The sequence below is a fragment of the Loxodonta africana genome, chromosome 21 (genome assembly GCF_030014295.1).
Source record: "Loxodonta africana isolate mLoxAfr1 chromosome 21, mLoxAfr1.hap2, whole genome shotgun sequence".
Lineage (NCBI taxonomy): Eukaryota > Metazoa > Chordata > Mammalia > Proboscidea > Elephantidae > Loxodonta > Loxodonta africana.
The window spans coordinates 78,426,715-78,441,336 of record NC_087362.1 but is presented as its reverse complement, the minus strand read 5'-3'; the positions used below and the strand labels follow the sequence as shown (position 1 = coordinate 78,441,336).

The window sequence follows — 14,622 nt, the reverse complement described above, 5'->3', positions numbered from 1 at the left end:
CATTGTCAGAATCACCAAATGCTCTTCACAGTTCAGGCAGCAACAAGGCTTGTGTTGATCTTTCTCTTTGTATGGTTGCCATAGAAAACAAATGATGCAAATTACATACAAGGTATCATTACTTCACAGAGAAGTATGGGTTTATGGAAGGATACTTTTTTGCCAGGATTTGAAATAACAATTTAAAAGGGTATTCTGGGTAGATATTTTTTTGTAGGCATCCAAATTATGACTCCAAAGTAAATAGGCGGGATAACTTTGCCTGTCTTACTAATTTCTAGTTAGTAGTGTCTTTGCAAGTTCAAATTATTATTTTTTTTAAAGCAGGTTACAGAAACAGAGCTGGCAGGGCATTTGGACTACAGTAACCAGGACAGGCTCATAGCACTGAAAGCAGTCACAAACTTTGGCACGCCAGTTGATGTTTTTTACTCCGAAGGTGAGAGCTTCTCCAAGGGGTTTGATGGAAACGCCACACAACACAGGGAGTCAAGGCTTAATGTCACATTAGTATAGACTGATGTAGCCATTCATTACAGCAAAATCTTGGTTAATGCTTAAATGAACAGTAAAGCATACCCATGGTAGTTATCTCAAAGGGGGATTTCTCCTTTGAGAAAGAACTCTGGTGTCGCAACAGTTAAGCGCTTGGCTGCTAACCAAAAGGTTGGCAGCTCGAACCCACCCAGACGCTCCATGGGAGGGAGACCTGGTGATCTGCTTCCTTAAAGCTTACAGCCAAGAAAACCCTATGGGGCAGTTCTGCTCTGTCACTGGGTCGCTGTGAGTCAGAATCAACTCGAGGGCCTGTGGCAACAACTCCTTTGAGGAGAAAAGACCTGTCAATAAATAGCAAAGCCCCAGAGACTAGGACTCAGTGTACTGCACAGGCTCAAACATAAGTATGTCCATGTTTTCCTTAGTGTGTTCTTTTGCTTACCACACAGAAGCTGAAGCGTTCCAGAGGAAACTTGACGAGACCACGAAATTGCTTAGGGAGCTCCAGGAAGCCCAGAATGAACGTCTGAGCACGAGACCCCCTCCCAACATGATCTGTCTCTTGGGTCCCTCATACAGAGAAATGCACCTCGGTATGTGGCACCTTAGGTACAAGGAGAGTTGGGGGTGCTTAAAGTGAAAACCTCCAGGTAGTGAAAAATGTAGAATGCATTTATACGTTTACCATTCTTTTGATTTTTTTTAAATCATCTGAAAGAATCATTTCGGTACCTTTTTTATTTTGGTATTTTTTCTTTTTAGCTGAACAGATGACCAATAATCTTAAAGAACTTGCATAGCAAGTTACTCCTGGTGATATTGTCAGCATGTATGGAGTTCGAAAAGCAGTGGGGATTTCCATTCCTTCCCCCAGCGTAGAAAACAACTTTGTAGATTTAACAGAAGGTATGTGCCCTGTCTTTCTGGGAGTGGAGCACTGTTGTGAGGAGAAGGAACGTCAGCCTTCCCCCTTCAGAGAGCAGTGGAAAAGGTTTTGTCTTTGTGTGCTTTTAATGTATTAACTACTTTGTGTTTTCTTTCCATCTTGTCTAAAGAATTAATAGATTTACCACCTTCACAACAATAGCTACAGTGACAGCCACATTCAGTGTTAAGGGCTTGATTAGCACTTATTCTTCTGGATGCTAGCTTTAACTTCACTTCCCTTTTTTAATTAAAAGAAAAAAAAATGCTGAATAAAGTGGAAGTCAGTCAGTATGTCATTTTCTTTCAGATTTTGAAGACCTTAACAAGACTGATGTTGCCAAATGTGGACCTGATGGGATTTGAAGCTAACTGGATTTGATTATATATAATGTACATACATATATTTTTTTCATTCTTAACTTGGAAATGCTTTTTAGAGGATATTAAATATTTGTAAAATGTGTTTTTAATCAAACTTTGGAATAATTTTAATGTTCCAGAGATTGGACTTCTATTAGGTAATAAAGCTGAATCTGGGACTCTGAGTTACATTGTACGTGTCTGCTAAGTTAGCCCCATGACCTTTGCCTGGGCTGAATCTGAGGCTATAGTGATAAAATTGAGAGAAGCTAAAAACAAACAAAAAAAAGACACTTGCTTTTTTTGGGAACCATTAATTAAAGAAGTCCCCAAAATAACTGAAATCCCACATTTGCTACACTGCTTAAAGAATTATAACCTAACTTAACAGATCTCATGTTGGTGGTTCATCCCAGTAAGGGCCTCCGTGAGGAAGCAGTGTGGCTCTGGCTATTGCCATACCCAGCAGTAAGGGCCTCCGTGAGGAAGCAGTGTGGCTCGGGCTATTGCCATACCCAGCAGTAAGGGCCTCCGTGAGGAAGCAGTGTGGCTCTGGCTATTGCCATACCCAGCAGTAAGGGCCTCCGTGAGGAAGCAGTGTGGCTCGGGCTATTGCCATACCCAGCAGTAAGGGCCTCCGTGAGGAAGCAGTGTGGCTCGGGCTATTGCCATACCCAGCAGTAAGGGCCTCCGTGAGGAAGCAGTGTGGCTCGGGCTATTGCCATACCCAGCAGTAAGGGCCTCCGTGAGGAAGCAGTGTGGCTCGGGCTATTGCCATACCCAGCAGTAAGGGCCTCCGTGAGGAAGCAGTGTGGCTCTGGCTCTTGCCATACCCAGCAGTAAGGGCCTCCGTGAGGAAGCAGTGTGTGTGGCTCGGGCTACTGCCATACCGAGCAGTAAGGGCCTCCGTGAGGAAGCAGTGTGGCGCGGGCTCTTGCCATACCCAGCAGTAAGGGCCTCCGTGAGGAAGCAGTGTGGCTTGGGCTCTTGCCATACCCAGCAGTAAGGGCCTCCGTGAGGAAGCAGTGTGGCTCTGGCTCTTGCCATACCCAGCAGTAAGGGCCTCCGTGAGGAAGCAGTGTGGCTCTGGCTCTTGCCATACCCAGCAGTAAGGGCCTCCGTGAGGAAGCAGTGTGGCTCGGGCTCTTGCCATACCCAGCAGTAAGGGCCTCCGTGAGGAAGCAGTGTGGCTCTGGCCCTTGCCATACCCAGCAGTAAGGGCCTCCGTGAGGAAGCAGTGTGGCTCTGGCCATTGCCATACCCAGCAGTAAGGGCCTCCGTGAGGAAGCAGTGTGGCTCTGGCCATTGCCATACCCAGCAGTAAGGGCCTCCATGAGGAAGCAGTGTGGCTCTGGCCATTGCCATACCCAGCAGTAAGGGCCTCCGTGAGCAAGCAGTGTGGCTCTGGCTCTTGCCATACCCAGCAGTAAGGGCCTCCGTGAGGAAGCAGTGTGGCTCGGGCTCTTGCCATACCCAGCAGTAAGGGCCTCCGTGAGGAAGCAGTGTGGCTCTGGCCATTGCCATACCCAGCAGTAAGGGCCTCCGTGAGGAAGCAGTGTGTGTGGCTCTGGCCATTGCCATACCCAGCAGTAAGGGCCTCCATGAGGAAGCAGTGTGGCTCTGGCCATTGCCATACCCAGCAGTAAGGGCCTCCGTGAGGAAGCAGTGTGGCTCGGGCTCTTGCCATACCCAGCAGTAAGGGCCTCCGTGAGGAAGCAGTGTGGCTCTGGCTATTGCCATACCCAGCAGTAAGGGCCTCCGTGAGGAAGCAGTGTGTGTGGCTCGGGCTATTGCCATACCCAGCAGTAAGGGCCTCCGTGAGGAAGCAGTGTGTGGCTCGGGCTATTGCCATACCCAGCAGAAAGTGGGAGCAGACCCGGCCTGGCCAAGTGCTTTCCGAGTAGTGATGAGCCTTAGGGTTCACTGACCGTAACTAAGAAACTTTTTTTAAATGTCCCTATCCAGTGAGATTTCTCCACTACACCTTGAAGAACAAAGGAACATATTTAAAGTAATTTTAGAGTTTACTACTATGGTTCAGCCCCTTAAGTACCTGATGGAAATGATGTCCTTGTATAGGATTAGGTGGTCAAAAAAAAGCAAAAACTGTTTCATGGCATTAACTTATCTTTTTTTTTTTCTGCCTTTTTTGAGAGGGTTGTTTGACACTGTAGAAAAGGGATAAGCCAAGTAAGATAAAGTAAAACATCCTTGAGTAGGTCAGTTACTGAGCTTAAAGGAACGTTTACATTTCAATATACTGTTTCCCAAAGGTCACCTGTGTCTCAGCCTTACCCACTGAAGTAATCCTGATCTACTTTTATCTGGAATACAAAGGTCAAGTGCCCAGCCAGTTTAATTAAGTAGGAGACCAGGAGACACGTGGTCCCCTTCTATAACCAGTAATTGGACTGCTGAGTCTGGTTCAGTATATAAACTGTGTAGTCTAAAATAAAAAACAGGGATAAAAATCTGAGATGTATATAGCCTAGACTGGTAAACAAATTAAGTAACAGACCCTGCTAGGATTGTGTAGAGCCCACCTATAAAACGCCCAAGCAGGAACCTCTTTCACTGTGATTGTCAGTGTGACTATTTGGAATTTGAAAATTAATAAGAACAAATAGAGTGAAGGAAAACTGATTGTCTCAGGAGAGTTAAAGATGACCTAATAATCTTTTAAAAACCTATGCCTAGGAGGCGGAGCCAAGATGGCAAAATAGGCAGACGCTTCCGTCGAGCCCTCTTTACAACAAAGACCCTAAAAACCAAGTGAAACGAGTATATTTGTGACAAGCTGGGAGCCCTGAGCATCAAAGGCAGGCTTAGACAAGAACTGAGGGGCAGGGGGAGGAAGAGGCCGTTCAGAAGTGGAGAGGAGTTGCCAGACCTGAATCTCGGAGAGCCCTCAGGCACCATTCCCAGGGCGACAGCGGTGGCGGTGGGCAGGTACTCGCGTTCGGCTGCAGTTTCCTCAGGGAGAAGCAGCCACACAGCCCACTCACACCTCTGGAACCTGAGGAGAACGGTGCGTACTTGGCGAAAGCTAAGTACTTGTGTATATTTTACTGCGTCCCCCACCCCCACCCCCACCCCCAAGCCAGCTTCAGCAGCTGGAATCCCTGTGCCGCAGATAGACCCTGGTGAGCACGTAGAGCCATCCTCCCGGCCTTGGGGAAGGAAAAGCTTTGCAATTGGGGGGAAAAGATAATTTGCTAGCTCCATTAACCGGGGGAGCTCAGGACACAAGCGGTCCCTGTCCAGGCATAAAGCATCCGTGGACCTTGAATACCTTTCCCTTCTGCATGGACCTGTGTGGGCCTATTTCAGGAGAATAGGCCCTTGTAGGCAAAGTCCAATCATTTCAGCTGTGCGGTGGAGAGATGGGTGTTTGACGTTTGACATTGCTTTGCCTACTAAACAAGGTCCTCACCTACCCACATCAGGGACCTAAGGACTAGTAGCTCCACTCAGGTCACCCAACCACCCACGACAGGGGTACAAAGATAACTGGTACCTCCCAGTCCTTACAACCAAAAACATTGGGTGCCCATGGTCCCTCTACAGAACCCACCCACCAGCACACTCTAGGGAACAGAGATGTATTTTCCTCAGAGACACTTGGGGGTTGGTTCTCAGCCCCCTGCTTTGTTCAGAGCATGACCCCCTGCTATAATCAGAAACCACTATAGACGCCAATCACCCCTGCCCCTCTAAGACTGTAGGACAGAGCCTGTACCACACACTTGAAATCAGCTACCTGGAAACCTGAGCTGAATTCATACAAGAAAACTGAATGGACTCCTAGACTGATATACCTGAAAACAGCTCTAGCCAGCTGGGGACAGGACACCACAGCTCCAAAGGCGAAAATAATCAAGCCAGCTCACTCAAGGTACCCATAGGGGTATACCAAAACAAAACAAGGCAAGCAGCTAAAACACAGTAAGCAAGCGTAAACTAATACAATAACTTATAGATGGCTTGGAGAAAACAGTCAATATCAAGTCACGTAAAGAAACAGACCATGATCACCTGAACAGGCTCTCAAAACAAAGAATCCAGGGATCTTCTAGATGAAAGTGCATTCCTGGAATTACCAGATGCAGAATACAAAAGTTTAATATATAGAACCCTTCAAGACATCAGGAAGGAAATGAGGCAATACACAGAACAAGCCAAGAAACACACAAATAAAGCAACTGAAGAAATTAGAAAGATTATTCAGGAACATAATGAAAAGTTTAATAAGCTGGAAAAATCCATAGACAGCAATCAGAAATTCAGATTAACAAAATTATAGAATTAGATAATAGAGGAGCAGAAGTGAGCAAGTAGAAGCTAGAATTTCTGAACTCAAAGATAAATCACTTGGCACTAATATATTTGAAGAAAAATCAGATAAAAATTAAAAAAAAAAGAAACCTTAAGAGCCCTGTGGGACTCTATCAAAGAGAAATAACCTACAAGTGATTGGAGTACCAGAACAGGGAGGGATAACAGAAAATACAGAGAAAGTTGTTGAAGATTTGTTGGCAGAAAACTTCCCTGATATTGTGAAAGATGAGAAGATATCTATCCAAGATGCTCATCGAACTCCACGTAAGGTAAATGTTAAAAGAAAGTCACCAAGACATAATCACGCTTGCCAAAACCAAAGATAAAGAGACAATTATAAGAGCAGCGAGGGATAAAAGAAAGTCACTTACAAAGGAGAGCCAATAAGAATAAGCTCAGACTACTCGGCAGAAACCATGCAGGCAAGAAGGCAATGGGATGACATATTTAAAAAATTGAAGGAAAAAAAATGCCTGCCAAGAATCATATATCCATCAAAACTGTCTCTTAAATATGAAGGTGAAATTAAGACATTTCCAGATAAACCCAAGTTTAGGGAATTCGTAAAAACCAAACCAAAACTACAAGAAATACTAAAGGGAGATTGTTGGTTAGGAAATCAATAGTATCAGGTATCGACCCAAGACTAGAACAGTGGTCAGAGCAACCAGAAGTCAACCCAGACAGAGAAATCAAAATAAAAAGAAACAAGCAAGTTAAAAAAAAAAAAAGCAAAAGCCCAACACAGGGTAATGGCAATGTTATTATATAAAAGAAGACGACATTAAAATAATAAAGAGGGACTAAGAAATGTAATCATACACCTTCCATATGGAGAGGAAGATACGGTGATACAAAGAAATAAAAGTTATAAATTTAGAAAAACGGGGGTAAATAAGGTAACCACAAAGGAGACAAACTATCCTACTCATCAAAATAAAATACAAGGGAAAAATAGACTCAGCAGACACAAAATCAACGACAACAAATATGAGGAAAGGACAATATATAAAGAAAATCTACTCAGCACATAAAATCAAGTGGGAAAAAGAAACTGTCAACACACAAAAAAAGGCATCAGAATGATAGCACAAAATTCATACCTATCCATAATTACCCTGAATGTAAAAGGACTAAATGCACCAATAGAGAGGCAGAGAGTGGCAGAATGGATTAAAAAACAAGATCCATCTATATGCTGCCTACAAGAGACACACCTTAGACTTAGAGACACAAACAAACTAAAACTCAAAGGATGGAAAAAAATATATCAAGCAAACAACAATCAAAAAAGAGCAGGAGTGGCAATATTAATTTCCGACAAAATGGACTTTAAAGTTAAAGCCATCAGAAAAGATAAGGAAGGACACTATATAATGATTAAAGGGACAATACACCAAGAAGATATAACCATATTAAATTTTTAGGCACCCAATGACAGGGCTGCAAGATACATAAACTCTATCAGCATTGAAAAGTGAGATGGACGGCTCCACAATAATAGTAGGAGACTTCCGGTGAAGGAGAGGACATCCAGAAAGAAGCTCAGTAAAGACACGGAAGATCTAAATGCCACAATCAACCAACTGGACCTCGTAGACATATACAGAGTTGCCAGGGTGTTAGATTAGAATTACAGTTACTAGCATCTCTTATGGATTGATTGTGTCCCCCAAAATCTGTGTCAACTTGACCAGTCCATGATTCCCAGTATTGTGTGATTATCCACCATTTTGTCATCTGATGCAATTGTCCTATGGGTTGTAAATCCTACTTGTATGATGTTAATGGGGCAAGACTCAATTTACAAGATTAGGTTGGGTTTTAAGTCAATTTCTTTTGAAATATAAAAGACAGAAGCAAGCAGAGAGACGGGGGACCTCATACACCAAGAAAGTAGTGCCAGGAGCAGAGCGTGTCCTCTGGACCCGGGGTCTCTGTGCTGAGAAGCTCCTAGTCCAGTGCCAGATTGATGACAAGGACCATCCTCCACAGCCAACAGAGAGAGAAAGCCTTCCCCTGGGGCTGATGCCCTGAATCTGGACTTCTAGCCTACTAGACTATGAGAGAAAACTCTGTTGAAGCCATCCACTTGTGGTATTTCTGTTATACCAGCACTAGGTAACTAAGACAGCATCTGTTCATAATGTGCACATATACTCATACGAAGAAAACAAAAATCTTCAAAACCGGGCCCATAAACAGCATCACGATAAATGGTGAAGAAACTGAAGTTTTCATACTAGCATAGTGGTGAACTTTTTGCAATATATTAAAATAGTAATTAGTTTAAATAAGCAGGTACAGTGTAGTGAATTACTAATATATGGTCCTTCTAGCCATGGTCTCCTAGCCCTCATAAAATGATTGGGTGGGACTATGCAAATAAGGTGCCTGTGGCCCACCAAGATTGGACAGCTTGCTAATAATGCAAATAAGGTGCATGGAACCCTTGCAGGGGTGGGGGGTGGGACCATGCAAAGGAAGATTTATGGAACCATAATGAGGGGATTGGTCAGTTTTGCCATCCAGCTATGCTTAAAGGGAGCTAATATAATACCACGTCAGAAGGGAGGCTTCACTACCATCAAGAAGAGCCAGGAATGGAGCTTGTCCTTTGGAACTTAAGTTCCCCAGCAAACACCTAAGCATTATTTCTTTCCTATCAGCTAAATAAGCAGAATTTATTTAGACTTTCCTAACTAAAGATCAGTTCTGTATTCAAAGCTTCCAATTAAGCTGGACCAGCTGCAAACACATCACTAAACTTCCATATCACTAAACTTTCATGTCAAAATTGTTTGTTTTTTACTTTAGAAATACTTCCTTAGTTAAATTGTATCAAGTATGAGATATTTATGTGAGACTAAAAACCGATAAAGTTTCACAGTTAATTGCCAACCTTGCAAATCTCACCTCCTTTCCTGCCATTGCTTTGATGCGAAGCCATCTCCTTGTTTTGTTAACTATCTCTTTGTTTTGCCTGAAAGGCCTGTAAGCCAGCTGAATTCATGCTCTCCCACAACTCATTCCTTCAATAAATTTAATTTGTTTAAATATCAGAGTGTTTGTCCAATGACTTCACGAGGACAAATCCCCACCCAAGTGATCGTAGCCCACCAAGAGGGCTGGTCAGCTTTGCCATCCTGCTAGGCTTGAAATAAGCCACCTTGGCGGTGGGAAAGGGAGGATTGTACAACTACCAGGGAAGAACAGCCAGGAGTGCAGAGTGTGGCCTTTGGACCTAGGATACCTGCACTGAGAAGCTCCTGGAACCAGAGAGAGAGAGCAAGCTGTAACCCTGAGTTACAGTGAGAAGAGGTAGCAGAAGAGACTGGCAGGAGACCATGCAGTGAGCTTCCCAGCCCATGGAAAAAGAAAGCTGAGTGCCTGGGGTGCCTCTGGGGACTGACTGGCAGGGGCTAAAGGAGCTTTGTAACACTTGCTTGAGCGAGGCAGAGGCCAAGGGCCAGAGAGAGGTATGCCGGCCAGCACAGCTGAAAAGAGGCTGTCCTGATGGAAGAACTGTACGCTGAGTGTTCCTGAGCCTGGACTGTAACCTGTTACTTACCTAATAAATCCCATAATTGTCAGTACTGCCTATGAGCTCCGTGTGGCCACTGCAATGAATTCTCGAACCCAGCGGAGAAGTAGAGAGTGCCGCGGGAGGGAGGGCTGGTGTCAGAATTGGTAAAGATGGCAGAAAGAGGAGGTGTGTCTGCCTCCACCTCATATGACTCAGCCTGGGGCTGATGTTGACCTTGATTCTCTCTCCTCCCCTTTATAAAGTTAGTGGAGGACTGACACCACCAGGCCATTTAGGCAGCAGGGTTTTGTGCAACCTATTTATGCCACTGTGCAGCAACACGCACTTTGGGAACATCTATATCAACTTAGGATAACTGTTTGATATATACTTGCTTTGATAATATTTTACTCAAAGTCATTTTTGATACATATTGGTTTGGTATCCCATGAAGCCCCTCACCCCAGGCAGCTGCCTATATAGCCCACCCCTTAATTCGGCACTGTCAACAACTGGTTTCTTTTTCAGTCCTCAAGGGAGAAGCCCCCCAAACACAGGAAGGTGAGAACACTGCCAACACATACTCACAAAGAGAACTGAGTGGAGTTTTACCTTGTACCTTCACCCTGACCCTACAACTCTGACCCTTATCCCAATGGTAAAACCCTAACCCTGGCATTGACTCTCACCCTGACATGGCCTTGACCCTAACCCTGACTCTAGCCTTAATCTTAACACTCCAGACATCATCCACCTTCCTGTTCTCAGAGGATATATGCTGTGCTGTGTTCTGCTTCAAACACTGCACCTTCCCTTTCTGGCCCCTGCTTCCTTGCTGGCTTCACTCAGTGGAAACTGGTAAAGTTAGGCCTGAAACAAGGTAAGTTCCTTCCAGCCTTGACACACTTTTTGCTATGCACACAAGTGACAGCACACTTCCCACTAAAGGGCTTCAAGGAGATGCTGTGTTCTGAACTCATCGGCCATGTTCATTCTTGCTAATGGCTTTCCCACGAAAGTACAGAGATTACTGGTCTCAGGGCAGATATCCCCTCCAATGGGCTCAAAAAAAAAAAAAAAAAAAAAAAACCCAAACCCGTTGCCATCCAGTCGATTCCAACTCATAGCGACCCTATAAGACAGAGTAGAATTGCCCCATAAAGTTTCCAAGGAGCGCTTGGTGGATTCCAACTGCCGATCTTCTGGTTAGCAGCCATAGCACTTAAACACTACACCACTAGGGTTTCCCCAATGGGCTTGCTTCCCTCTAAATCAGTCACTGTGGAGTCTACTCCATCTTATGGCCACTCCATGTGTGTCAAAGCAGAACTGTGCTCCATAGGGTTTTCCATGACTGATTTTTCAGACGTACATCACCAGGTTTTTCTTCCAAGACACCTCTGGATGAATTTGACTGCCAACTTCTCATTTAGCAGCTGAGCGCATCACCATTTGCACCACCCGGGAACTCCCTGCTTCTCTCTGGGGGGTGGGGGTGGTCGACACAAAGCTCTGTGCAGACCATGCCTATTTCTGTCCCTCCTATTGAAACTGAATGTGTAAACCTTCCCCACTGGCTTTATTTTTGGAGGCCAAAATCACAAGAATCAATTAGTGCGGTGGTAGATGAGACACTCTCAAGAGGGGCAGAGGGGGGACACGTTAATATTAATATCCATACCTTAAATGGTAAAATGTCTCCCTTTCCATTTCCACCTACCACCTCTTGTTGAAGTCAACATCTCCAGCACAGGCAATTATACTAGAGTTCCAGCCTGAAATCTGACATAGGAAGAAAAAGAAAGCATGAAAGTTCTAGGTGCCTGTTAGCGCCAAGATACCAACTTGCTCTTTAATGTATTGGTGGCGAAACTGTCTGGATAAGGTCACATGCTGGACACAAACTCAGGGCCGGAAGGGAGTGCAGGCTGAGCCAGGTGTGGCGCTTCAGGAAAGCTTGTTCATGAGAACCCTTAGCAGAGGGCAAACAACAGGACACAGCAGGTGCAGGAGCTGCGAGACACAGAACCAGGGTGCAAACCGAGGGGCCGGCAGAAGTGGGGCTGCAGCAGACTCCCAGGGGCCCGGGGGTGGCTAGTGAGCTTAGGCTACCACACAAAGACATCAATGGATGTGGTGGGCCAGTGCGGACATCTCCGTCTCCATGTTCCAAGCCCCTCGAGCCACAGGTGCCTACTCCCCAGGGGCTGTCTGCTCACCTGGATGGGCGGCCGCCCAGCGTCCTCAGGACCCTGCCCGTTTCTCAGGCCACCTGTGCGTGGCTTCCAGCTGGGGTCGCGGTACCCACCTGGGAGGGCGGTGGCCCGATGGGTGGCCGCGTGTGGCCTCCTGGGCTGGGAACTGCACAGCGAGCTGATTACGCTGGGCGGCACTCCCTGGCCTGGGCGCCACGTTGCAGACAGATTGCTCCCACGGCGGTTCCGTCTCTGCGTTGTCACCCAGGTTTTCACGGAGCAGAAGCGAGAGGGGCTACCCTGAGCTTGGGGTCCATTGTGGCACGTTACCGCCCATGTGCGGTCTCACGGAACAGCCACCCACAGCCCCTTCCGAGAGTAGGGCGGACGTTCCCCTTCCGGCCACGAAGGGAGCCCCTCCAGCGAGAGGGGCGCGATGAGTTCCAAGACCCCTAGGCGTCCGGTGCGCAAAGTCAGAGGTCGAGCATAGGCGCCGGATGGGCGGGGTCTGAAGGCTTGTGAGTAGGCCCAGGGTGAGTGGGGTCGGAGGTTGTGGGTAGGCGCCGGGTTCCAGGGCATCATTCAAAACAGCCAGAACTGGAAGCAAAAATACACCAACCCACCTGGTGAGTGATAAACAATGTTGTTATTAGTTGGCACCAAGCAGGGTCCACTCATACCCACCCCATGTACAACAGAAGGGGACACTACAGGCGCCATCCTCACAAATCCTTGTTGTGCTTAAGCCCATTGTTACAGCCACTGCGTGAATACATCTCATTGAGGGTTTTCCTCTTTTTTGCTGCTGACCCTCTACCAAGCATGATGTCCTTCTCCAGGGACGGATTGTTACCGCAAATTGCGGGTTCGAGCCGCCTGCCGCAAGGCCAATACTGAGACAGGAGGAGGTAAGAAGGCTTTATTGAATACCAGTATTCAAGAGACAGAGGGGGTTGAATTTCTCCCAAATTCTGTCTGCCCTAAAGGGTTGATGGGAGGGTTTTATACGGGAAAGATCAGGGTTACCTAATGTTTTGAGCACATAGTCCACAGATGGTCTTATACATCACTAAAGAACTACAAAAACTCTTTATTAAACTAAAGATAAAGATGTCAGGCACCTTGGACTCTCATCAGTATATTTATAACAGGCTGAAAAACTCTCCTAAGAATCTCTCCGCTAGTGGGGCCTGTTTTGCCAAGTCCACCGTGGCTGAGATAGGGAGCAAGAAAGCAAACATTCTTGTTGGTTTGCAGGCTGAAGGCCATTTCTCAAGAGAACAAAGAAAGGAGACATCAAGGCCATAGGAGCTGAGATAGCTCCGCACCCCTTTGGAGGGGATCGGTGTAGCTGGTGCAATTAAAAAATGTTTAGAGATTACTTAGAGCATCATTATGGCGTTAGCCATGTCAAGCTCTCAATCGCCTATTTCAAATAAGGGAAAATATGTTGTAAGTTATTAGGGTGTTTGTTATGTTTAAGAGCAGAACAGGCTGCTCAGCTATATTTTGAACAGAGTCTGCACCATTTTCCAAGGACTAGAGATTAATCGCAGCTTATTTTTTTTATACAGCTATATTAAAACAAATGAGAAAATATATTCTCCCTAATATTAAAACACTCAAGAAAAAACATTTTCGCTACTTCAGGATCCCTCCTGACAACATGTCCAAAGTATATGAGACTAGTCTCCCCATCCTCCTTCCTAAGGAGCATTCTGGTTGTACTTCTTCCAAGACAGATGTGTTTGTTCTTTTGGCAGTCTGTGGTATAGTCAACATTCTTCTCCAACGCCACAATTCAAAGGTGGCAATTCTTCAGTCTTCTTTACTCATCGTCCAGCTTTCACATGCATAGGAGGCAATTGAAAACACCATGGCTTGGGTCAGGCGCACCTTAGTCTTCAAGCTTTCCTTCGCTTTTCAACACTTTAAAGAGGACTTTTGCAGCAAATTTGCCCAATGCAATGCCTCCTTTGATTTCTTGACTGCTGCTTACATGGTGTTGATTGTGGATCTGAGTAAAATGAAACCCTTGACAGCTTCAATATTTTCCCCGGTTATCATGATAATATATATATATATATATATATATATATATATATATATATATATATATATATATATATATATTTTTGTCATGGTGTTGTGTATTGGTCCAGTTGTGAGGACTTATTTTTCTTTTTGTTGAGATGTAATCCATACTGAAGGCTGTGGTCTTTGTTCTTCATCAGTAAATGCTTCAAGTACTCTGCACTTTCAGCAAGCAAACTTCTCAGCCACCAAAGGAAGATACTACTGACATGTGCTCCACACAATCAAAGAGATTCAAGTGGTATGATTCCATTTATATAAACATTGTTAGGTGCAGTAGAGTTGGTTTCAGCTCATAGCCACCCTATGTACAACAAAACCACTGCTGGGTCATGTGCCATCCTCATAATCGTTATGTTGGAACCCACTGTTGCAGCCACCAGGTGAGGGGGGCCTTCCTGTTTTTAGCTGACCCTTTGCTTTACCAAGCATGATGTTCTTCTCCAGGGACTAGTACTTCCTGATAGCATGTCCAGCATACTGGAAACAAGTCTCACCATCCTTGCTTCTAAGTAGCATTCTGGCTGTACTTCTTCCAAGACAGTTTTTTTTTTTTGTACAAAAAGTCCGAAAAACTCCATTCCATAACTGGAGCTCAGCAACAAAATGCCACAAAAGCATACAGGAGCCATTCTGCCTGGAATGGGTAAAAAAAAATGGGTGGACCGAGCTTATTGACTCCCT

At 45.3% G+C, this 14,622-nt stretch overlaps 1 protein-coding gene across 7 annotated transcripts in view; it reads left to right on the top strand.

Annotated features, from left to right (window-relative positions):
* LOC100675924 (bromodomain-containing protein 7-like) overlaps positions 1–6,888 on the top strand; it is a 28,011-nt gene extending 21,123 nt beyond the window's left edge. For 5 of the 7 annotated variants that reach the window (XM_064274152.1, XM_064274159.1, XM_064274155.1 and 2 more), the window contains 4 exons: positions 325–439; positions 948–1,148; positions 1,261–1,404; positions 1,733–6,888. In XM_064274152.1, coding sequence (XP_064130222.1) covers positions 325–439; positions 948–1,138 — 306 coding nt within the window. In that variant the 3' untranslated portion in view covers positions 1,139–1,148; positions 1,261–1,404; positions 1,733–6,888. The remainder of the gene's footprint in view (positions 1–324; positions 440–947; positions 1,149–1,260; positions 1,405–1,732) is intronic. The other 2 variants (XM_064274157.1, XM_064274158.1) reach the window with 2 other exon arrangements.
* The last annotated feature ends 7,734 nt before the right edge of the window (positions 6,889–14,622 follow it).